Source organism: Gopherus evgoodei, chromosome 1 (genome assembly GCF_007399415.2).
Source record: "Gopherus evgoodei ecotype Sinaloan lineage chromosome 1, rGopEvg1_v1.p, whole genome shotgun sequence".
Lineage (NCBI taxonomy): Eukaryota > Metazoa > Chordata > Testudines > Testudinidae > Gopherus > Gopherus evgoodei.
Genome location: NC_044322.1, coordinates 205648013 through 205672002, shown reverse-complemented (window position 1 = coordinate 205672002; position 23990 = coordinate 205648013). Strand labels below are relative to the sequence as shown.

At 44.7% G+C, this 23990-nt stretch overlaps 1 protein-coding gene across 1 annotated transcript in view; it reads right to left on the bottom strand.

Moving 5' to 3' along the window:
- Positions 1 to 23610, bottom strand: part of LOC115634957 (phospholipase A2-like) — a 36624-nt gene extending 13014 nt beyond the window's left edge. The window contains exons 1-2 of the mRNA XM_030533060.1: positions 23262 to 23610; positions 19487 to 19652 (exon numbers count right to left, since the gene is read on the bottom strand). Of these exons, the coding sequence (XP_030388920.1) occupies positions 19487 to 19652; positions 23262 to 23301 (206 nt within the window). The 5' untranslated portion in view covers positions 23302 to 23610. The remainder of the gene's footprint in view (positions 1 to 19486; positions 19653 to 23261) is intronic.
- Positions 23611 to 23990: the final 380 nt, after the last annotated feature.

Below are 23990 nucleotides of genomic sequence, written 5' to 3'. Positions count from 1 at the left end.
TGATCTGCTCTACTTCATCCCCTCTCCCCTGCAGGGCAGGGAAGGCAGTCAGGAGTCTGTCCCTTTCCCCCTCTTCCCAATAGGGTTTGGGGAGCCAGCTGAGTGAGGAGAGGAGGTAATAGGACTCCCAGCTGGGCATCTCTTCTACCCCATCTGCCCCTGTTCCTGTTCCACCCACTGGCAGAAAACGCTGGGAGCCCCAAGGTCTCCCTAGCCAGACACCAGCTTCTCCTGCTGCTCCCTCTTCCCGTGTCCCTGCCTGGTGAGTTCTCACTTCACCACTTGGCAATGAGGAGGAGCTGGGCCTCTCAAGCCTGGGAGAGGGAGAGGGAGTGGAGAAGAAGGGAAGGGAACTGCTTCATTTCCTCCTACTACTCTTGTCATAAACATACCGTTAAGGGTTAATTGCTCACATAATCTAGCTGACACCTGACCAGAAGGACCAATAAGGGGACAAGATACTTTAAAATCTGGAAGGAGAAAAAAGTTTTTTGTCTGTGCAGGGTGTGTGCTTTTTGCAGGACACAGAGAAAGAAGGAGCCATCCCACTCCTCTAAGGTAGTGAGTATTTAGAGAAGGAATGTATTAGATTACTTTTATTTTCTATTTGTGATTTCTGTTGCAAAATAGAGGGAGGATGAAATTGGGCTCTTTGTATAACTTTGAAATTTTGCCCAGAGGGAAACCCTCCGTGTTTTGAATCTGTTTGTCTGTGAGATTATCTTGCATTCTAATCTCGCAGAGGTATTCCTTTCACCTTTTTCTTTAATAAAAATTCTTCTTTTAAGAACCTGATTGATTTTTCATTGTTTTAAGATCCAAGGTTTTGGATCTGTGTTCACAAGGACTAATTGGTGAAGGTATACTCTCAAGTCTACCCAGGAAAAGGGTGTAAGGATTTAGGGGGAGAGAAATTAGTCTCAAATCAGCCCAGGAAAGTGGGGTTTAGAGACTTGGGAAATATTTGGGGAAAGGCAGAGTTCCAAGTGGCTCTCCCCTAAGATTTGGAACACGCCTGGTGGTGGCAGCTTACTGTTAACCTCAGCTGGTAAATAAGCTTAGGGGGTCTTTCATGCAGGTCCCCACATCTGTACCCTAAAGTTCAGAGTGGGGAGGGAATCTTGACAACTCTACATCCTGATTGTGAGATCAGTTGAAATACAGTGGTCTCATTGGTCAGCAGCAGATCAGAGTGGGTGAGATCATTATGGGAGTCACAATGCTGATGACTTCATCTCTCCACTATGTTCTGTCAGAGCCAGTCCTTGCCCCTCAGTGTCAGTTCTTTCAATTCTACCAGGGCGTTCCCAGCCGGGTTCTGTCACTGATAGAGATGGGCCTGAGCAAAAAGATTTGGATCCCAACCAAGACTTTGACCCCAAAGAATGGGGTGCTGGGTTCCAAACTTTGGTTCAGGCCTATCTCTAGTTGATACAGTGATAACAACAGAGCAAGGTGGTGCGGGCTGTCAGCAAAGAACCTGATCTTCCAATAAGTAAGTGCAACGACTCTCAGGACGGTACTTAGCATGGGTTAATGGGGATGGCTGCCCATTCCCAATTGTTAGAACATAAGAACAGCCGTACCGGGTCAGACCAAAGGTCCATCTAGCCCAGTAACTGCCTACCAACAGTGGCCAATGCCAGGTGCCCCAGAGGGAGTGAACCTAACAGGTAATGATCAAGTGATCTCTCTCCTGCCATTCATCTCCACCCTCTGACAAACAGGCTAGGGACACCATTCCTTACCCATCCTGGCTAATAGCCATTAATGGATTTAACCACCATGAATTTATCCAGTTCTCTTTTAAACCCTGTTATAGTCCTAGCCTTCACAACCTCCTCAGGTAAGGAGTTCCGCAAGTTGACTGTGCGCTGTGTGAAGAAGAACTTCCTTTTATTTGTTTTAAACCTGCTGCCTATTAACTGTTCTGTGCTCACTACTTCTGCCTGTTTGTATAAGGCAGAAAGAGGAGGCTCCCAGGTCTCCCTGAGCTGTCACTGACTGACGTATCTGTAATAAAATAAATAGAGACAGGGCTGAGGTGCTAAATTCAGATCTAGATTTCAAAGACCCCAGTGTCTGGATCTCAGGTTTGGGTTTGATCTGTTACAGGGGATGGGTTGTGAGGAGGAAGAGCTCTGATATTCCAAGCCAGATCCTGGCTCAGATTCCAAACCTCTACAGAGCTTGGGGGTCTTTAGATCCAGGAATTTGCTCCAGGCCCCCTTCAGCCTATACTGGCTGAAATGATGCTGCTTGGGAGAAAATGAGACTGGTTTGGGAACTAAGGGTCTGATCCAAAGCTCACTGAGGTCAATGGAAGTGTTTCTGTTGACTCTGGTGCATTTTGGATTGGGTCCTAAGGGTGTGAGGGGACAGGACATTGCTTGTAATTGTCTTCCAGGGAACCGTATAATTGAGAATGGGGATTTCTCACAGCCTTGCATGATGGCAGAATCAGGAGCAATGTCTTGAAGCTAATGAGACGAACACTTAGCTGAGACATGGGGGGAATGTACTAATATTGAGAATAGTTGGAATAAACCAGCAAGAGAGGCACCAGACAAGACCTGTGAAGTCAGGGAGAGGAACTTGGCAGCTGGGAGAACAGAGCAAAGAAATCCAGTGTCAGAAATAATCACTGCAAGAAATATACACTGAGGGACCTTTGGTCCATGAGTATTTTCAGGGTCAGGGTCAAAAAATACTCCTGGTTGTAAACTTCATCCATGAATATCTTCAGTAATGAACAGGGTCCCCATGACCTCCAGGGGCCCAGCCCCATCCCTGCATCTATCTCTTGCCATGTTCTCCAGGGGCACTATTCCACTTGTCCTGGATCTGGCTATTGCTATAGTTTCCAAGTGGCCTGGCTCAGAAAGGGAGAGGGATTTTGCGGCTCATCTCTCTGGTTCCTTTGTCTTGGCTGCATGACTGTTGTCCAGGCATTCTTCTCCCACAGCCTACCCCCCATTCCTCATTCCCTGGCTGCAAGTTGGACTCCCTCTGTGTCTCCCATACCTCCTGCTGCCTAGCTCCCTGGAACAGAGCAGGGAGTAAGCACCATAATCCCACTAACTCCCTTGTGGGGAAAGCTGGAAAGCAATGGCCAGCTACAGAGCACAGACAGAAAATGCAATGTTGTACCCCTGGCTACTGTACCAAGGTGACACAAGCCCTCTGCAGTAGCACCACTGAACTTGGTGAAATTTAGGCAAAATGTCACTGTGACACCCTGGCACCCCAATATTCACAACTGTCATGTAATTAGGATATGTTTTGTACAAAGTATGCCTTGTGAGGTATCATTCTAAAAGTCTTGATCTGCTAGACAGTAATCATAGAATCATAGACTTTAAGGTCAGAAGGGACCATTATGATCAAGTAGTCTTGACTTCCTGCACAACGCAGGCCACAGAATCTCATCCACCCACTCCTGTATCAAACTCCTCACCTATGTCTGAGCTACTGAAGTCCTCAAATTGTGGTTTAAAGACTTCAAGGTGCAGAGAATCCATCAGCAAGTGACCCATGCCCCACACTTTAGAGGAAGGTGAAAAATCTCGTTGGATTGTATGTGCTATTTGTCTGTGAAGTTTGGCTACATGTGTTACTGAAACATGTGAGGTTGAAAACACCCACAAGCAACCTTGCAGGTACAACAGTAAAAAGGCCAAACAATGTTAATGGCTCACTGAGGAAATGCACACAAGCACAAGGATTACCCTAGGAAGTGTGTACAATAGAAACCTCTCAGAGATAGCACTACACAATGGGAACTGTTTGACCCAGGACATAGCAAAAGAGCTTTCCAGCAAGGGGGAAGAAGATACAAAAGGCAGGGAAATTACATCATGGGAGGACCTCACTTCCCTGTAACAACACACCTGGAAACACCAGAGGAACAAAGACTGAATGGGGGGAAGTGGTGGTCCCAGGCTAGAGGGATTTCTAGCCTGTGTACGAAAACCTGGGAAACCTAAGATGCAAAGCCAAGGCAGCTTGTGCCTTAAGAATCTGCCAGCCTATTTATCACTCAGAGTGAGAATTTGCTAATTCATATCCTACCTATCTAGTATATTAGTCTCAGTTTGCGGTTTTGTTTAGTTACTAAGTAATCTGCTTTGATCTGTTTGCTATCACTTATAATCACCTAATCTATCCTTTTGTAGTTAATAAATTTATTTTATGTTTTAATCCAAACCAGTGAGCATGTCTGGGGAAAATCTCAGCTTGGTTACCACAAGTGTGCATGGTCAACTTCACAGTGAGGGAGACGCGGACCAGGTGTTAAACCCATATACTGGCCAGATTTGACCAGGGCAAGGCGGTACTGCTCTGGGGTCCTAGGCTGGTGGTTAGAGCCAGCATGTAACTGCAGCTGGGTGTCCCCCTACCTGTGTGAATGCTGGTGAAAGTACAAGCTTGGAGGGCTTTGCAGCTTGTCGCACCAGCACAGTATGGGAAGGAGCCCAGGCTGGCAGATCAGAGAGCTTAGTGGTGCCCCCAGTTCCAGGTGGCACACCGGGGGGAGCACATCACAATCACATTCTACAGTCAAGGTTGTAGTTGCACAATCACAGGGAACATAGCAGGGCTCCAGTAATAATGCAACTTCTCTCCATAGGTCTCGCAACACGCAAGCGTTGCTAACCTACAGAGAGACAGAGGGGGAGGGAAGGCAGAGTGCTGCAGCAAAAGACCATTAGCAAAGGTCTCAAAGTCTCTCAGAGCAGTTTGAAAAGCCTGCCCGGCATCCACAGCTCACAGAGGAGCAGGAAGTCAGAGTGTTTATCTTGTGCTATTTGGTATTGTGAGTTTTTTGTGGCAGGGACTTGATTTATCTGGGTTCTCTAAAGTACAAATACAATGCATATTTACAGAACTAGATACAGTATTTTTACCAGCATTGCAGTTCACAGAACATGGATAACCCACTTCTCTGCCCTTAGGAATACGCAGAGTAAATAGGACAAACCCTCAAACATTCCCCAGAGACAATACAATCTTCCCCCATCCCTCTCCTTCCTCTATCTCCCATGTCTACACCTTATTTTTCTCCACACAATGTTCACATTTGTATCCACATTGGTAAGATAATTAGGGGAATCTAGTTTCATGCTTCAGAGCCTCAGTTGATTTTCTGCTGGGGTCAGGAAGGATTTCAACCCCTCCCAATTCACAACTGACTGAATGAACTATCTGGGTTTTTTCCCTCTTTCCTCTGAAGCATCAGATCCTAGTCATAGCTGGAAGCAGGACACAAGCCCAAATGGACCAATGGTCTGAGACAATAACTACAATCCTTCTGAGCCCAGATGTGGATTAGGTGTGTGATCTTTGTTCACAGGCTCAGCATTAAACTGATGGCCAGATTTGGGGTCTGAAGAACTTTTCCTTCAGGTCAGATTGGCACAAACCTTGTAGGTTTTTCGCCTTCCTCTGCAACATTGAGTGGGTTCATCTGCTAGGATCACCTGGGTCTATCGCACAAACACCAGCTTCCTCTCGCGACAGGGTCTCAGGCTCTGGTGGCACCTTGGTCCTGCCTGTTTTCTGGCTGTGGCTAAGGACAGTTTAGTCTCCTGAGGACTCCACATTTTGCAGGCTAATTGGCTTGGTTTGGGATTTTATGCTGACAATTTGCAATAAAATTTGTTGGGTTCTAGCATGAGGTGTTTTAATATTTAGTCTTCATTACCAGTGACACAGGGACATTGCTACAGTGAGTAGAGCTGCAGCCTCTGCAGCCAGAGATGAAATGGCACTGACCAGTCCAATGGCTGCACCCAGAAGGAGCTGGTGAAGCTAATGGCACAAAGGAGCAATTGTTTAATCAATGAGTGGAGCTGGTGTAGGCTGACATCATGGGGAAATGAGGGACACCCAACCCTTAAAACAGCTCCCGAGGGGCGCTGTGAAGGCCTCTGTGTGAACCCCTCCAAGAGGCTGCTGCTTTAGCAGAGGGGAATGTGTCCACGAGACCCTGAGGTGCTGGCAGAGAAGGAGAAAGGGAAAATACAGGGTCAGAGGGACAGGGATAGGCCCAGACATCGTGATGACCCAGTGAGATCACAGCCCAGCCCAGCTCAGCTCCAGGTCACCCCAGTAAGGGTAAAACAGGGATAAAGAGGGGAAAGGGCTGGGTGGGCCAGCCAATGGGCTATTTACCACAGAACTGCTCAACTCGGAAAGCAAAGGGGCCAGCCAAGGGTCACTGCAACAAATTCACAGGGGAAAGCCCTCGGTGTTGAGAGATCCATGGAGCACAGGAGCTGGATGCAGCCAGAATAAATGCTCCCTCCTTCCCCCCCCCCGCTCCCCCGGGATTTCCTGCACCTACAAGTGCAGGATCAGGTATTACTGATCTAGGAATGAGGGGCAGGGCTAAGAGCAGTGAGTTTGGAGGGTGAGTTAAATAGAATTGAGCTAACTCTATGGTAAGCCAAGGCAAGGCCGTGATAGCCTCCACTAGCCCTTCTCTAATGCAACAGCTAACAGCTGCCTCCCTCACATAACCCCCAATGGAGATCAGTGATGCAAACATTGCAAGGCTTCTCCTCAGGGCAAGTTAGCTGCCCTAACCTAGAGCACAGCAGTCCTTACTAGTCCAGGGAGGTGTTATGGCTGACTCAGTACAAATAAAAGGGAAGAATGATTTAATGCCAGGAAATGCTGGAGAGGTTTATCTGAACAATGGAAAAGAAAATTAAGAGTGGAGCTGTTTGCATTGTGCCATACTTGGGCTGTGGATAGATAAATCACTTCTTGTCAGCCACTCCACTCGTATGGGTATAGATTCCCTCCACTCATTTCGTCAGCCGCTGAGTCATAAATACAAATATTTACGGAGGAACGAAATTACCTCCACTCGTTTTGTCAAATGCTGCTCAGAATGTGGAACTAGATCAGGACTCTGAGAAGAACTCAACTGTAAGTGTGACGTTATTGACATAAACTGTGACCGTACAGATCATTGTTGCAACCAGGGTCCTATGGTTGCAGCAGGTCTTATACAGAGGAGGCCAAGTGGGTGTCAATGGGAAGGTTGAAGTTTGCTGGTTATGATTATGCTGTTTGTATGGGTGTATCATTTTTGAATTTGAAGTTATGAATATTGGCTATATATTTGTTTGATTCTAAGTAGCCTCCGTGAAGCATTTTGTCAACTTCTTGAGAAAAGGCTATTCTCAGTAAGTGCCCAGTCAAGAAACACGTAACTCACTATGGACTTTGGGAGACACCAATCCACACCTGAGCTTTCCTGGGAACGTTCAAACTAACATGTAAACAATGGCGTCGGCCTGCAAAAAGCTGAATCATTCATAGACATGTGACTTGCCCAGGTGACTGTAAACTCCATCTTGTTCAGGGAATTTTACACTGAAGAACAAAGTGGTTTCCACCCACCAGAGAAAGACTATATAAGGCCCTGGAAACACCTCCATTTTGTCTTCCGCTGGCTTAAAAGATAGCCTCTCCATCGCAAAGAGATGCCTGAAAGAAATTGGAACAAAGGACAGTAACTGTGGGCGTGTGAGTGATTGCTGGACCCAGACTAGGAAGGAGTCTATTTTATGAAAGAAGCTTATTGGAACATCTCTGAGGGTGAGATTTACTTGCATTTAGTTTCTTTCTCTATTAGGCTTAGACTTGCATGTTTTATTTTATTTTGCTTGGTAACTTAACTGTCTGTTATTACTTGGAACCACTTAAATCCTATATCTTATATTTAATAACAGCAAAGAGTCCTGTGGCACCTTATAGTCTAACAGACGTATTGGAGCATGAGCTTTCGTGGGTGAATACCCACTTCGTTGGATGCATCTCATTTACCCACGAAAGCTCATGCTCCAATACGTCTGTTAGTCTATAAGGTGCCACAGGACTCTTTGCTGCTTTTACAGATCCAGAGTAACACGACTACCCCTCTGATACTTATATTTAATAAAATCACTTTTTGCTTATTAATTAACCAAGAACAAGTAATTAATCTCTGGAGGAGCAAACAGCTGTGCATCTCTCTCTATCAGTGTTATAGAGGGCGAACAATTTATCAGTTTACCCTGCATAAGCTTTATACAGAATAAAATGGATTTATTTGAGGTTTGGATCCTATTGGGAACTGGGTATCTGGGTGAGAATGACAGGAGCACTTCTTAAGCCATTTTCAATTAAGTCTGCAGCTTTTGGGGGACGTGGTTCAGATCTGGGTCTGTGTTTGTAGCATGCTAGCATGTCTGGCTCAACAAGACAGGTACTGAAGTCTCAAGCTGCCAGGGAAAATGGTTCAGAGGTAGTCTCAGCACATCATGTGGCAGTCGCAAGGGGGTCTGTGATCCAACCCGTCACAGTAAGTACTCACCAAGCAACAGTATAGATCCCTATATGACATTTCGAGTGCATCTGCCATTTTTCACTCTGCCATGTAATTACTTCTAGATCCAGACATTTCAGAAGAGAGATTTCACACAAAATGGGTGTATTACGTATTATTTATCTGCTTAGACGGGTGAGGGATCTGACAGAGGTTCATGTCTCCTTCTTCCCCTTTCCTCATCTAGAGTTGTTACCTTTTTACTTTGTAGTTGACTGGGGAGTCATCTAGGGGACAGATATCAGCTTCTAGGGGAGATCACTAATGCTGGTTTTATCTCTGGGGTGCTGTTCCCCCACAACAAAATGGTTAAAAAAAGAATTGGAAGCCATCTGTGATGAACCTCTCTATTTCAGAGTGTAACAGGTCAGGACCCTCTTGTTCCACTCACTTCACGTTTAGTAGAAATTTTCTACTTCATGCCTTTGTCACTTCTTAGCTAGATTACATCAGTGCAATATATCAGTGCATGAAGCCTTCAGCACGTAGGCAATACCAGCAAATACAGAATGCTCCAGCACATCTATTCAGCACCATGGGTTACTACATCAGACCTATCTTCCGCTCTGTACACTGGCTTCCCATGGAACATTCAATCAAGTTCAAGTCTTGGTCCTTATCTTCAAGGTCCTCAATGGCTTGAGCCCAGGGCATCTAAAAGATCAATTATTGCTCTGAGATGAAGACCATGATTTATAGCTTCACTCCTCTGGCACAATGGAACTTGTATAATAAGAGTAAAGCCTGTGCAGGAGACAGAATTTTCTCAGGGGCCAGTCTGAGACTGTGGAATGAACTCGCCCAAGAACTAAGGGCCATCACAAACTTCACCACCTTCTGCTCTAACTGCAAGGTGATTTCTTTGACTCTGCCCTCTGTAACATAAATACAGAGCAACATCTCTCTCCCTCTCTCATTTAAAAAAAAATCAAATCAAAATACCCCACAGTGCACAAATTTTCCCTCTAGCAAGAGAGCCAGAACAACATCATGTGGCAGATGTTAGTCGCATTTTGCGTAATGTAGTACTGGAAGGTGCTCAGACACTACAGTAATGAGAGTGGCATAAGAACCTCTAGACTAGACTAGATCTAATCTACCGTTTCTGCCGCTCATATGGTTTCTCTGGTGGATTTCAGAATTGCTGTGATCCCAGTTCGGAGCAATGGAATGGGAAGTTCAATTCCTGCCCAGAATTCCAGGACGAGATCCAGTAAGTAGTCACAAAATTATGCATGTTCTGACCTTACACCTAGCTATATTCTGAAGATAGAAAAAAGATCTCTCCCTTTGATTATTTGGTTCTCAAAACTAGTTCCGTATCTACCAAGTAAACAAACAATTAATCATATTTTATATAGAGGAAACTGCTTATGGCCATGAGTACTAACATGTCATTTGAAAAGAGATTGCCCAGAAGGCTGGGTTTCTTGACATGGGGATAATCCATAAGCATAGACAGCTGGTAAAAATATTATTTGGAGGGATGAGCAAAACTTAATAACTACTGTGCTCTCTGGGGGTGGGATGTGTGTGTGTGTCAAGCCCTGCTCTCTGGTGTGTATGTAGGTTCTAGTCTCTATCCTAGTCTGGTGTGGAAGGGATGACTACAGGGTGGGTTGGAGGGCAAGCTCACTCCACACTCGCCCTGCAGTGGTGGCTCCTGTCCCGAAGGGCTGGGCCTTGCTCTCCATGCCCATCTGTTGGCTCTCGCCACATGCAGAATTCGTAAGCACTCACAACGTCACATGATGCATGTGTCCCCGGACAGGTAGGGCTCCTCCTCTACAACATCTCGTCCCCTTCCTGGCCCTGGTGCCACCAGCCACAGGCCTTTGCCTGCTGAGCTGGGCAGGCCAAGATAGATTTGGGGTGGCTGAGCCCCCTCTAGCCCTAGCCACACATCACATCTATGTTCATAAGTGATCAGAAGCAAAGATAACATGTCTGATTTGGGTCCCACAACGGCGTAACTCTGGAATAATGTCAGTGAAGTCAGTGGAGCTAGACTCAGGTAAATCTTGTGAAAACAAGAAGAGAATCAGGCCCATTGGGTCAAACTCAACCATCATTTACCTCCTGTGACTATACAAGGGCTGAATTTAGCCCAGCGTGCTTTCCTTCCATCTGCACTCCCAATTTAGTAAAGCAGCAATGTCATCCCACAGATTTATCTGCCAGATAAATGCCAGGTTTTATTCTGAGCTTGCCTGTATGACATCAGCAGTGATGACCACAAGATTATTCGCTACATTCAGAATTCTAGAAACGTAATTTAAAAGCAGCAACCCAACACCTAAAGGACATTAAAATGCAACCGGTCACCGATTACATTATAATAGTAAAAGAACGTTCAGACTGAGGTCCTGTTTTCCCATTGGATACTGTAGCACTTTCTAATGACTAAGCAAAACAATTTATGCTGCCCATCATGCAACACACAGAGAAGGAAGGTTCTATTGGGTTTATAGTAGTGATGATGAGTCACGGGTTAATTATTCCCTACTTTCAGATCACCTTGTTCCTGGTTTTCTTTCTGAAAGTTCAGAGGCCATGATCAGAAGGAGGGAAGAATTAGCAGCAGCTGGCAGGTGGGTGAGAGGTGCTGGCCATGTGGGTGGAAGTGAAAGGGGGAGAGGTAATTCAGGAGCAGTGAGGATAGGAGGAGCAGCCCATTGGTGGAGGGCCTGACCTGAGTGACAGGAGAGAGGCAGGCAAAGGGAGGAGGAGGGGGAGTAAGGAGCCAGAGGACAAGAGAAAAGGAGTAGTAGTGGGGAGCCAGAGAAAAGGAAGGAGCTAGAACAGTGGCACAGAGGGAGAGGAAGGAGCATAGCACAGGGAAGAGGAGAGTAGGCTGAGTTGGAGAAACAGACAGAGACAGCAGTGCAAGGGCTAACGAGAAGAACCAACTGGCTGTGGGGAGTGGCTGCTCCTAAACTGGCTTTGTAAAAAATGGAAGGATTGCATCACTCTAGGAGGGCTGTAACCTTTTGGGCCTGATTCTGCTTCCAGTGACACCAGTCTTGCACTGATATAACCCCAATAGCTTCAGTCAAGTAATTTACTCCTGATTTACACCAGTGTAAAGTGAGAGGAGGCTCAGGCTCAGAGTTTGCAAAATCACCTCCAGATGCCCCCGAAGTAGCACCTTTGAGAGAAGAGGATAAGCACCCAGGCTTCCCCTTAACAACTTCAGCTGGTCACTTACTGTCAAGAAACGCCCTTCCTTTCCACCTGTTAATGCTTAATAGTACCAAATGCAATCAGCGTCAGCCAGCGAGATTACAGGCTGGCTGAGCACTGGGCAACAGGAAAGAAAGATGAATACAAACCTCTACTAGCTGGAAACTGCTTATTCATAAAGTATGTGCTAGAAAACCTGCACTTAAGGATATAAGCAGCTCTGACTGACTAACTCCTTGCCCAGGACAACCAGAGATTAGGAGAACAATGCAATGAGCGAATGTCACTGTGGCAATAGGTTCTGTTTGCAATTTTAGAGGAATAGACACCATCATCTGTTCTGTCTTTTTTGTTTAATTCTTTGTGTCTTACAGAAGGCTAGATGGCTCACTCACATAGGCCCAGATCCTCAAAGGGGTTTAGGGCTCCTAACTTCCACTGATTTTCAATCAGTATCTCACAGAATCAGGCCCTTAGTTAGGTGACTGTGACTCGAGTCCTCTGTCTGCTCATTGAGCTTAAACAGCAATATCTGAAGTTCTGGGAAATTCACAAAACATCCTGCAAAGTGGGATAGGGAAGGAAGTCTATTGACCTTTAGGGACAGGAGATGAGCACTATTTGTTCATTTCACTGTAAGAACAGAGAGGACGGAAGGAGGAGGGGGGAAATGTAAAGACTAGAATATCACATCGAAGCCAGTGTTTGAAACCAACATTTTTAAATGAGTTGCCCCAAGATATGCCTTTTTATAAAATAAAAAAGTCTATATTTAGACCTACTTTAATATTTAGACAGAGATGACTGATTTAAGGAAAAGAAAATTACACTTTTATAATGGTATCAGTAGCAAAAGCAGAAATGTTTAAAGGATGAGTCATTTTAAACATTTACTGCTCAAGGAAGTTGGATTTACCACAGTACTCGTGGTATTCATTATACTTACAATGGGAAATACTGCAAAAGCCGTGTTCATCGTCACTAACACAGCATGATGTGTTGATTTCATCAGGGAGAGGAACCCAGAAGATTCCTCCAACAAATATGAGAAGGAAAATGTTTAGGGCCAGATCCAGTGGCGCTGTGGTACTGGTTTATATCAGCTGAGGAACTGACCCAGAATTTCTGGGGGCCTAAAAATAATTTTCTGTAACAAAGCAAAGCAGTCAAGGAGTATTAATATCTGTAGTTACAGGGTTAAATTTAAATTTGCAAAAGTGGCCACTAATTTTGGGTGCCTCCACTTGTTGGGTCCTTGATTTGAGCCACTTAGGGTGAAATTCTGGCCCCACTGAAGTCAATGTCAAAACTCCCATTGATTTCCATGTGGCCAGGCTGTATAGAAAAATCGCAAGTGTCTGCAACAGCAGGATATGTTGGTAAAGCACAGTAAGCTATTTACTAAATGGGCTGATATCACCTGCCTTCTTTCCTAAAGAAAGGAAATGCTAAGTGTAAGACCCACCCTGCTTATTAATTTTAGATAGCCACACAATTCCATTTGTTTATCTTGAAGGTGCAGTGATAGACTGCAACATGGGTAAAAGTTTTCTATAGCAAAAGGATCAGAGCTCACAGTCATTCAGATGGATCAAAGCCTATCAGACAAAATAATTAAATATACGCCAATCAGTGTGTGTAAGAGAAGTAAAAGTATTGCAGTGGAATAGGAGCATTGAATCCTGCTTTGAAAATAAATAGCTCAACATCTTCTCAACAAATACAAAAGCCAGAGAAGGGAGAGAGTATTACCCCATTACAATATACTGTTCCGCCAAAATCATCTGTTGGTTTAAAATAATAAACAGACGTGGGGTGAAGGCAAAGAGATTGAATCGCTCCTGCACCAATATGGGATTCTCTCCTAGGAGAGGAAAAGTAGTGTTTCCACTGCTGCCCTTCCCTGTTTTGCCAAGCATCCACTCACCTTGGGTGTGACCCCTTTTCAGTCAGCACCACGCACTATACTAGTTACCCCCAGTAAGTGAAGTTGCACCAGTTTTGGGTGGCCACAATCTGGTTCCCTAGTGGAGTCCTTGTCTCCAGGGAACTCTGCCACCATTCACCAGAGGTTAAAAGTCCTCATGAATATGCTGGGCAATACCACTGTCAATATCCATGTGACATACACTTACAATGGTGCCTGTGTTTGTTGTATCAGCCAGGCAAGTTACTAACAACTTCAAAAGGACTTTATTTTTACTGTGGAAACCTCTGTACCAAGCTGCTGCTGCACCCTCTGTAACTCTCATTCAGCCTCCTCAACTCCTCCACCCTCCTTCCTGTTTCCTGTCCTTTCAGACTCCCAATAGCTAGTGCTCCCAGTTCTAATAATTACCAGCACATCTAAACACCACATTCCCTCCTCTCTTAAGAAACTCACCCAATTAAAATAAACATTGTTGTTCTAACCACAGAAACAAATAGGAAACAAGACACTATACTATTGGCAGAAATATTACACTGGAAACACTGTAGATACTACATAACATAGTCTTTAGTCCAGACAGGTGGTCGTGTGGGTCTGACAGGCCACCTCTCAAGCCCTGGTTCCAGTGCAATGTCTTGTTGTGTTGGTTCTATGGTGAAGTCATCTAATGCAGACTGGGTGTTGGCATATCTCCTCTTGGTGCATAGGCAGGTGCAAGATAAGAAGCATTCCATACTCACCCATCAGAAAGTTGATAGGTGTAAGGTCCCTTCTTCTCTATGATTTTAAGAGGAGCTGTGAATTTATGGTCCCCTTTGTGTAAAATTCCAGGTTTTCGTATTCTAACGAAGGACCCACTCTCAAACTTTGGTTCCTTAGCACCCCACCGCTTGTCTGTGGAAGCCTTATACTTTGCTTGGTTCTATTCAACACATCATCCTTGTCTGGGGCATCAGGTCGTGCCTTTGACAATCCAGCAATGTTCAGTTTAATATTCATCTGTTTCCCATGCAGTAACTCTGCGGGTGATCTTTGCATTGTGGCATGTCGTGTAGCCCGGTATGCTTGCAAGAAATTAGTAGTGAACGGTTTCCACAATCGCCCTTCCAGTTTAGCTGTTTGCAAACTCTCTTTCAAACTTCTGTTAAACCATTCGATTTCCCCATTGGCTTGAGGGTAATATAAGGATGATCTTCTGTGTAAAATGTTCCTCTCTGCTAGAAAGGTTTAAAACTCCAGGGAAGTAAATTGACTACCATTATCGGAAACCAGTTCTTTGGGGTTAACTTCCCTGCTAAAAACTGAAGAGAGGAACTTAATTACTGTAGCAGAAGAGATTTGCGATGTAAATGCTACCTCAGTCCATTTACTGAAATAGTCTATTAAAGTGATGGCATAACGACAGTCAATTGGAACAGTATCAAAGGGTCGTACAATGTCAGTCGCCACTTCTTCCCATGCAGATTCAGGAAGAGGAACAGGCTGTAATGGAGAGGTACATGTCACTGCTGTCTTATCATGCATTTGGCAAGTGACACAGGATTTTATGAGTGTTTCAGTCTGAGAGTCCATTCCTAGCCACCAATACAGATCCCATAGTCGTTGTTTGGTTCTGATAATTCCTTGTTGAGTATCGTGTGCCAAGTGTATGAGTTTTGACTGTAACTCTTCTGGCACAAGTAGCCGGTGTGTACTTCATAGCACACAGCCATCGAGCAAAGAAAGTTCATCTCAAATTCTAAAATAAGGCAGCAAAACTGGGTCAAGGTTTTTAGGGTTACTGGGTCATCTCTTTGTCAGAAATTCCCATAGTTTTTGTTGAATTGGACATGCTGAGCAAGCAGCTTGAAATTGTTCTCTTCTAACTGCAGTAAGAGTGCTTGTAATAAACGCAACTACTACATCCTCATCCTCCGGTGGACCATCTGGTGAAGGCAAAGGCAGGCGAGAAAGGCAATCAGCTACCACATTTTTGTTTCCAGGCTTATATTCCAGGTCATAATTGAAAGAGAGTCGTCTTGCAGACCATCTAGCAATACAATATCCTGCTCTTCCCAGTCCTTTCGTGGTGAGCAACGTCGTCAAAGGGCTGTGGTCTGTGCGCAACTTGAACATGTGGCCCCACAGGTAAGTTCTCCATTTTTCAGTAGCCCAGACACAAGCAAGTGCTTCTTTTTTGACTGTAGAATATTTTCTCTCAGCATTACTCAGTGTCCCTGAACCAAATGCAACAGTGCTCTTGGGGCTGTCCTCACACAACTTCATGAGGACAACACAAAGTCCATAATCAGAAGCATCAGGAGTTACAATTGTTGACAATGCAGGACTGAATAGTGCATGTACTGGACAGTCTTTCACTGTTTCAAAACTAGCTTGTACATCCGTTGTCCACACTAAGGTTGAACTTCTCCGTAGTAATTCTCGTAATGGTTCAATGACAGAAGCATAATTGGGAATGAATTTTGCATCCCAGGGGGTAAGACCCAAGAAGGAACGTAAGGTTTGCAAATCTGTTGGAGGAGAAGCATTTGAAATTGCCAGGATATGATCTGGATCAGGTTTTTGTCCAGCTTGTGAAATTGTATGCCCCAGAAAGGAGAGTTCAGTTTGTCTAAATTTGCATTTGAACCTATTGAGCTTGAGGCCTGCTTTCTGATGCAGTTTAGTACAAACTGCGGGTTATTGTCATGCTCCTCAGTAGTATTTCCAAACACGATAATATCATCCAAATAGCACTGAACTCCATGTTGATTCTTCAGAATCAATGACATTTTTTGGAAGGCACTTGGGGCTGATGTGAGACCGTATGGAACACGTTTAAAATGAAATAGTCCCTCATGTGTCACAAATGCTGTGAGGTCTCTGCTGTCTTCATGCAACATAACCTGATGGTATGCGCTCTGCAAATCAAGAGTAGAAAACATCTTTGCTCCATGGAGTTCTGCAAATACTTCTTCTGTGTGAGGAAGAGGATGGCTGTCAATCACAATAGCTTTATTTGGCTCCCTTAAGTCCACACAAAGGCAAATGCCTCCACCCTCTTCTGCGTCACCACTATAGGTGAAATCCATTCCGAGGAGTTAATCTCTTCAATAATGTCATTTTGAACAAGTTTTCTAAGTTCCTCTGAAACAGCTTCCCTGACTGAAAATGGTAAGCACTGTAATTTCTGTCATACAGACATCACATTATTCTGCATTTTAACTTTATGCAGAAACCCATAAGCACAGCCGAGTTTCTCCTCAACCTGGGTTGGGTCCCAGCTGAAACTGGTGTGTGTACTGCAAGAGTGCTTTGCTGAGAAAGATCAATTTGTCCATTAACTACCTGAGATTTAAAGCAGCCAATAAATCTCTGCCAAGGATGGTAGTGCCTTTGTGGACAATGTAAAACTCTGCAGTTACAGAGCAATCACCAAAAGTAACTATTGCTGGCAGGCAGCCATGTACTGGGATATGGTTTTTCAAATCACACACCAACTGAAATTTGGGTTCAGTAGGAGGCACATCTTTAAAGTAATGCAAATAAATGGAATCAGGTAGTATAGCTACTGCTGAGCCAGTGTCCAACATTAGCTGAATAGAGTGTGATTTGCCTGAGGGTATGGCGGAAACATTTACAGTGCACTTTCTCTGTTCTGGAATATGTGCAGTAGTGATTTTGTCAGCACAGTAACATCTGGTATTGTAACTGCAGGCATCTGTTGATTGAACTGGCTACTGCGGCATACTTTAGCAAAATGCCCAATCTTTTTGCAATGACTGCACTGAGCTACCTTTGCTGGACATCCTGTGTAGCTTGCAAGATGTTGTGGTGATCCACAGCGAAAACATGCTTTTACTGTATTTTGCATTGGCTTTTTATTAGTTTTCCTCTTGCAATTGTTTGCAGCGACAGTGAACTTTTCTGCATAGGAGTCACAGCCTGGACTGTGCCTCCTATATCCCTGCTCATTATTTTGGCTTCAGCTATAGCTGACTCAATCTGAGTAGCAATGGTTATTGCTTTTTCTAGTGTAAGTTGTGGTTCTAGAAGTAAGCATTCTCTTAGACAAAGCATGGTTGTTATGTCAATGAGCTGGTCTCTAATCATCTCATCTGCCATACTTCCAAAGTCACAAGTTACAATCAGACTCCTCAGGGAAGCAATATACTGCATTATTGTCTCCCCTGGTTTCTGCTCACGCTGGCGAAATCTGTAGCGATTAGCTACTACGTTCACTTTTGGCACAAAAAAGTTCTTTAATGCAGTGAGTGCAGTCTCATATTTATCATCTGCAAGGGGAAAAGTGTAAAATATACGCTGCCCTTCTGCTCCAAGGCAGTGGATTAGCAGAGCATGCTTTTTTTACTTCAGAAATCTCTGTAGCACTGATTGCAAGCACATAAGTCTCAAACATATGGATCCAGGCAGTAAAAGCAATTGGAGGCTCATCTGGGCTTTGCAGAAAGGGTGCAGGTGGGTTCAGACGCAGAAGATCGATCCTCATCACCAAAATGTTGTATCAACCAGGCAAGTTACTAACAACTTCAACAGGACTTTATTTTTACAGTGGAAACCTCTGTACCAAGCTGCTGCTGCACCCTCTGTAACTCTCATTCAGCCTCCTCAACTCCTCCACCCTCCCTCCTGTTTCCTGTCCTTTCAGACTCCCAACAGCCAGTGCCCCCAGTTTTAATAATTACAGGTATATCTAAACACCACAGTGTTACCACATTTTAAGTTAAGCTTCTGATCCCAAACCAGGCCTAACTGTCTCTTGGTTTGCACTTAGCAAAGGGTTCAATAGGGTTTTATAGGGTTGCCAACTTTCTAACTGCACAAAACCACACACCCTTGCCCCGCCCCTTCCCCCCTCTTCCCTGAGGCCCTGCCCCTTCTCTAAGGCTCCTCCCCATCTCTGAGGCTCCACCCCTGCTTACTCCATTCCCCTTTCCTCCGTCGCTCGCTCTCCCCCACCCTCACTCACTCGCTTATTTTCACTGGGCTGGAGCAGGGGGTTGAGGTGCGGGAGAGGATGAGGGCGTTGTCTGGGGATGAGGCATTAGGGGTGCAGGAGGGAGCTCTAGGCTGGGGCTGAAGGGTTTGGAGCATGTGTGTGGGGCACTCCAGCTGAGGCAGGGGGCTGGAGTGTGGGAGGGGGTATGGGCTCTGGTCTGCGGATGCGGGCTCCAGGGTGGGGCCAGAAATTAGGGGTTCAGGGTGTGGGACGGGGATCCGGGCTGGGGAATGGGGTTGGGGTGTAGGGGGGTGAGGGTTCCAGCTGGGGTGGGGCTGTAATTGAAGGGTTTAGAGTGCAGTAGGGGGTTCTGAGCTAGAGCAGGGGGTTGAGGCACAGGAGGAGGCTCAGGGTGCAGGCTCTAGGAGGGAGATTGGGTGCACGAGGGGGCTCGAGGCAGGGGGTTGGGATGCAGGACTGCGTTTGGGATGCGGGATCTGGGAGGCAGTTTGGGTGAGGGAGGGGGCTCAGGGCTGGGGTAGGAGGTTAAGGTGTGGGAGAGATTTTGGGGTGCAGGCTCTGGGCAGTGCTTACCTTGGGCAGCTCCCCACAAGCAACAACATGTCCCTAGGGAGAGGTGCGGCCAGGTGGCTCTGTACACTGCCTCCACCCACAAGTGCCGCCCCTGAGCTCCCATTGGCCGTGGTTCCTGGCCAATGGGAGCTGCACAGCTGGTGCTCAGGGTGGGGAAGCATCAACGCAAGGAGGCCCCATGGCTGTCCCTCCGCCTAGGAGCCGAGAGATATGTTTCCATTTCTGGGAGCTGCGTGGAGCCAGGTAGGAAGCCTGCCAGCCCCACTGTGCCACCAACCAGACTTTTAATGGCCCAGATAGCAGTGCTGATTGGAGCCACCTGGGTCCCTTTTTGACCAGGTTTTCTGATTGAAAACTGGGCACCTGGCAGCCCTATACATGGATGTAACTGAGGGAAGAATTTATCATCTGCAAGAGGAGAGACCAGAAGTATACATGGGCATATAAATGAAGTTCTTACCAGTCTACTTTATCTTTAGGCCAACCTCGTCCTCCCAGACCACAGTAGCATCCGTAACCTAGATATGCCAAAGCATTGCGTCCTGTGCCACAGGATATGGCTCCTGCTAATTCAATGAGTCCTCTTGTATGCAAAGAATGGGTTTTCCCCAGCGCGCCTTTCCAAACTGCAAAGAGAAGACGTTGTTTCACACAGGGTTTGCACAACACCTTTAAGGATTTCATTGCTGATTTCTTTCAAATTCCCACTGCAGATTTTAGGCCTTATTGTGCATTTGGGCCCAGTGCACAAACACACTGCCACTTTCCTTATTATTCATAGATTCATAGACTCTAGGACTGGAAGGGACCTCAAGAGGTCATCGAGTCCAGTCCCCTGCCCTCATGGCAGGACCAAATACTGTCTAGACCATCCCTGATAGACATTTATCTAACCTACTCTTAAATATCTCCAGGGATGGAGATTTCACAACCTCCCTAGGCAGTTTATTCCAGTGTTTAACCACCCTGACAGTTAGAAACTTTTTCCTAATGTCCAACCTAAACCTCCCTTGCTGCAGTTTAAGCCCATTGCTTCTTGTTCTATCCTTAGAGGCTAAGATGAACAAGTTTTCTCCCTCCTCCTTATGACACCCTTTTAGATACTTGAAAACTGCTATCATGTCCCCTCTCAGTCTTCTCTTTTCCAGATTAAACAAACCCAGTTCTTTCAGCCTTCCTTCATAGGTCATGTTCTCTAGACCTTTAATCATTTTTGTTGCTCTGCTCTGGACCCTCTCCAATTTCTCCACATCTTTCTTGAAATATGGTGCCCAGAACTTGACACAATACTCCAGCTGAGGCCTGACCACCGCAGAGTAGAGCAGAAGAATGACTTCTTGTGTCTTGCTCACAACACACCTGTTGATGCATCCCAGAATCACGTTTGCTTTTTTTGCAATAGCATCACACTGCTGACTCATATTTAGGTTATTGTTGTATCAGAGTAATATCTACAAGCCACATAGACTGTAAAGTTACACCTTTATTAGCAATGGAAGGCCTGCATCATTTAACAGTCACTGAGTACATACAATACATTCCATTCTCGATTTTGAAGAGGTGGCAGCTTTATTAAGGTAATATTAAAGGTTATATCCACCTTCCATTATAAAGCCTTATTTTATGGCCACCTCAATAATTTTGGCCTTAAAAAATTCAGATTTATTCTGAAGGCAAAGGCGAATGTGCCTGCATGGTTTGAAGCAATCTCCTTAAACTATTTTTTCAGTTGCAGGCCTTTAAACAATACCCTGATTTGAAACACTTATTTCTATCTTGTATCCCTCCTATTCAAAGTTGCTCCTCTCATAGACTGCAGTGAGAGCTCAGAGGACTCACCTCTGAAAATCAAGCCTTTTATCTGGATGATTAAATATGGATTTTGGTGCCTAACATGATGATAACAATAGCAGCAATTAGTACTATTTTCACTTATTGGGATGCATCAGTGCACCTATCCATTGGTCTGAGTGTATCAGACTAATAGTTAGCATTACCCCCTCCCCATAGTTTCTACCCAGCTCCTCTGTTCTTCAGTTTTCACCTCACTCTCTCCATCCATTCATAACCATAAACTGATGGATTTTTCAACATTCTTGACTCAAGAGTGAGATCATATTTCAGAACCAAGAAGCCCAGATTGAAGTTGCCTGGCCACTTGTTCCCTGCTGTTTGAATACAATTGACATCTTCAAAGTGCTGTGCAAAAATTGGCTAATCCCCTAAACCATCCAGGTGAGGTAGGGACTAGATGCTATTATTAAGACCATTGCTTTCCTTTTAAAACCTGCTGTTCTAATTCTTCTTCCCTGAGTGTATCATATGCCATAGTTTTCTCTAAGTGCTTGATTCAAAAAACCCATTGAAGTCAATGGGACTCTTTCCCCAGTCATGAAAAGTCAGAGGTTCATTTCTTCAGAGGAAAAAACAGAAGTAACAGAATATTAAGCATTAAAATGATCAAGAACCCTCTGACAAAAGTGAAAGAGCAGCATAAGCACAATCAAGGAAAAGACAACACACTGAATCTTCTCTAGCATTTTAGGTGACTGTAGCAGCCTTTTTCAGGAGGAATTCTGCGCACTGATGTTACAGTGTTTTACACAGGCTTCTTATTGTTTCTCATGCCATTCCCTCTGGGATTAAATACACATTCCTGAAAAAGAAACAACTTCCCTTTACTAAACACTACCCTGAGTATTCATTTTTTTTTAAAATGGTAAAAGCAAACAACAGCTCCGTTATTAGAAACCATAGAGAAGACCCTATTTCCCTGCTACAAGTGCCAGGTGAATGGGGGTAAGAGACAGATTCTTCTCTCAGTTACCTTGGGGTATATCCAGAGTAATTTCACTGGAATTAGCAACATTCCTCTGGATTTGCACCCAGATAACCTATATCTAGATCATATCCAGGATGTACGGGAGGGAGGCTGTTTCTTTCTCAGAAATATGCATCCAGTCCCAGAAGAACATCCCTGAGAAACTATGAACTATAACAACATCAGTTATTCCTGGGGGACAAAAAGAACCCCAGTGAACTGAGCCTGAATGAGCCTTAGAATCTGCACTCCCCCTGCGTTTAAAACAAAGCAGGGGCCAGTATAGTCTCTGATGTTACTATTTCTTTTTTTTTTTAATTATTTATTTATTTGGAAAACTGATTAGATTTCAATTTGACATTAGTAAACTTTTATGGTTCTGAAGTCAGCTCTAACTTGCTTGCCTTGCAAGCACACTATACATTCAGTTGCACAGTTAGCTACCTAAATAGTAATTGAATTGACTCTTTATGTGTCAATGAGTCAACACTGCTGTAAGATCCTTGAAGAAGCTGGAGAAACCCCACAGCAATCTGAATTTAGCCAAATGGCGCATATGGAGCACTTTCAATAACTACCAACTGTGCACTTTAATCTGTCTTGTTAATGCAATCAGGCTGAGTTAAAATGGATCTGACAACTTAAATTTTCCTGTTATTTCTAGTGTTTAAATTGTCAGCCTTTATGATGCATTAATACAGGATTTTGCACTTAATCGAATTGTACTGCACTAATGATCACAAACCTTAATGCTACCTCAGTGTTTACGGGCTATAGAATACAACTGTGTTTTTATAAAGAGATTTGCATTTTTAACTCCTTTTTTTTCTTGAATGTTAGATGAATTGGAAACAATTTGCTCAAGAATCACTGGTATAAAGAAAAGGGGTGAAACTGAAAACAATATTTCAGAGAAAAAAGTCAACACACGAGGCTTTTCAGAATAAAACTGGAAACTTTCTAAATTAAAAGAGAAAATAAAACATGTTCCTACAGTTACAGTCTTACAGAATTACCATGGAAATGAATCAGCCCAGGCACAAAATATACTCAGACTTCCTTTACTGTGATAATGAGAAAATGAATGATAATTAACTCACTGGTATGGTGACCAGAGAGCAAATGTAAAAAATCAGGACGGGGGTGGGAGGTAATAGGAGCCTATATAAGAAAAAGACCCAAAAATCAGGTCCATCCCTATAAAATCGGGACATCTGGTCACCCTACGTCACTGGTCCAAATGCCAATGATTTGCCTTGGGCAAGCAGAACTAGGCAAGGCTAATACAGTACACGGGCTGCCAAAGTGAAGGGGGAAGCTGCCCTACACAGAGAGTGGGAGAAGCAAGAGGGTGGCAGAGATAAAGTTGCTCCCAGGGGTCCAGCAACCGCAGCTGTATAGAATTTGTACTCACCTGCCTGAAGCACCAGCAGCACTAGCAGCCAGAGCCCCATTAGGAAGTTAGAGGGTTGTCAGCGCTCAGTATGCTTCTCCCTTTCTAACACTCTCTCTCGTACACTCAGCCTGAGCGGCTGGGGTCTCCCGGCAGAGCTGCTCTCAGCTGGTATACCAGATGAACCAAGGCATGGATGTGTATAACACTCTTCCTAGGCTGCTGCTCCCATATCTGCTCCAAAGTTTTATGTACACACACACACACACACACACACACACACACACACACACACACACACACACACACACACACACACGTAAGACACTGTCCTCTGGAATCCCAAATGCCCTGTGCACTGAGCCTGCTGCACGGTCCTTGCCCCTTTTTCTGCCAGCAGGGCTCTGTGCCTCTATTTGCATATCATTCCTGTAGGGAGGGGCTGCTGGAAGGGAATTAGACTGGCACAGTTTCTTACAGACAATTCTCTAAGCTTGTGCTCCTTCCCTAAGCTGTTTGCCTACAGACCTCAATTAACCTCCTAGCTACTTCATAGGGGAAGTCGGAGTCCTGGCTGCTGTGACCTGGACTTTCAGATTTTGATAGCTGTGGTGTGTGTGTGGGGGGGGGGGGGGGCTTTTCCTTGCAGATAATTCCTTTTTGTTTAACATTGGACGTTTTTTCATGTAAAAAAATTATAAAACTATAAAATCTGACTGAAATATAATTAAAGGCAAGTGTCTAAATATA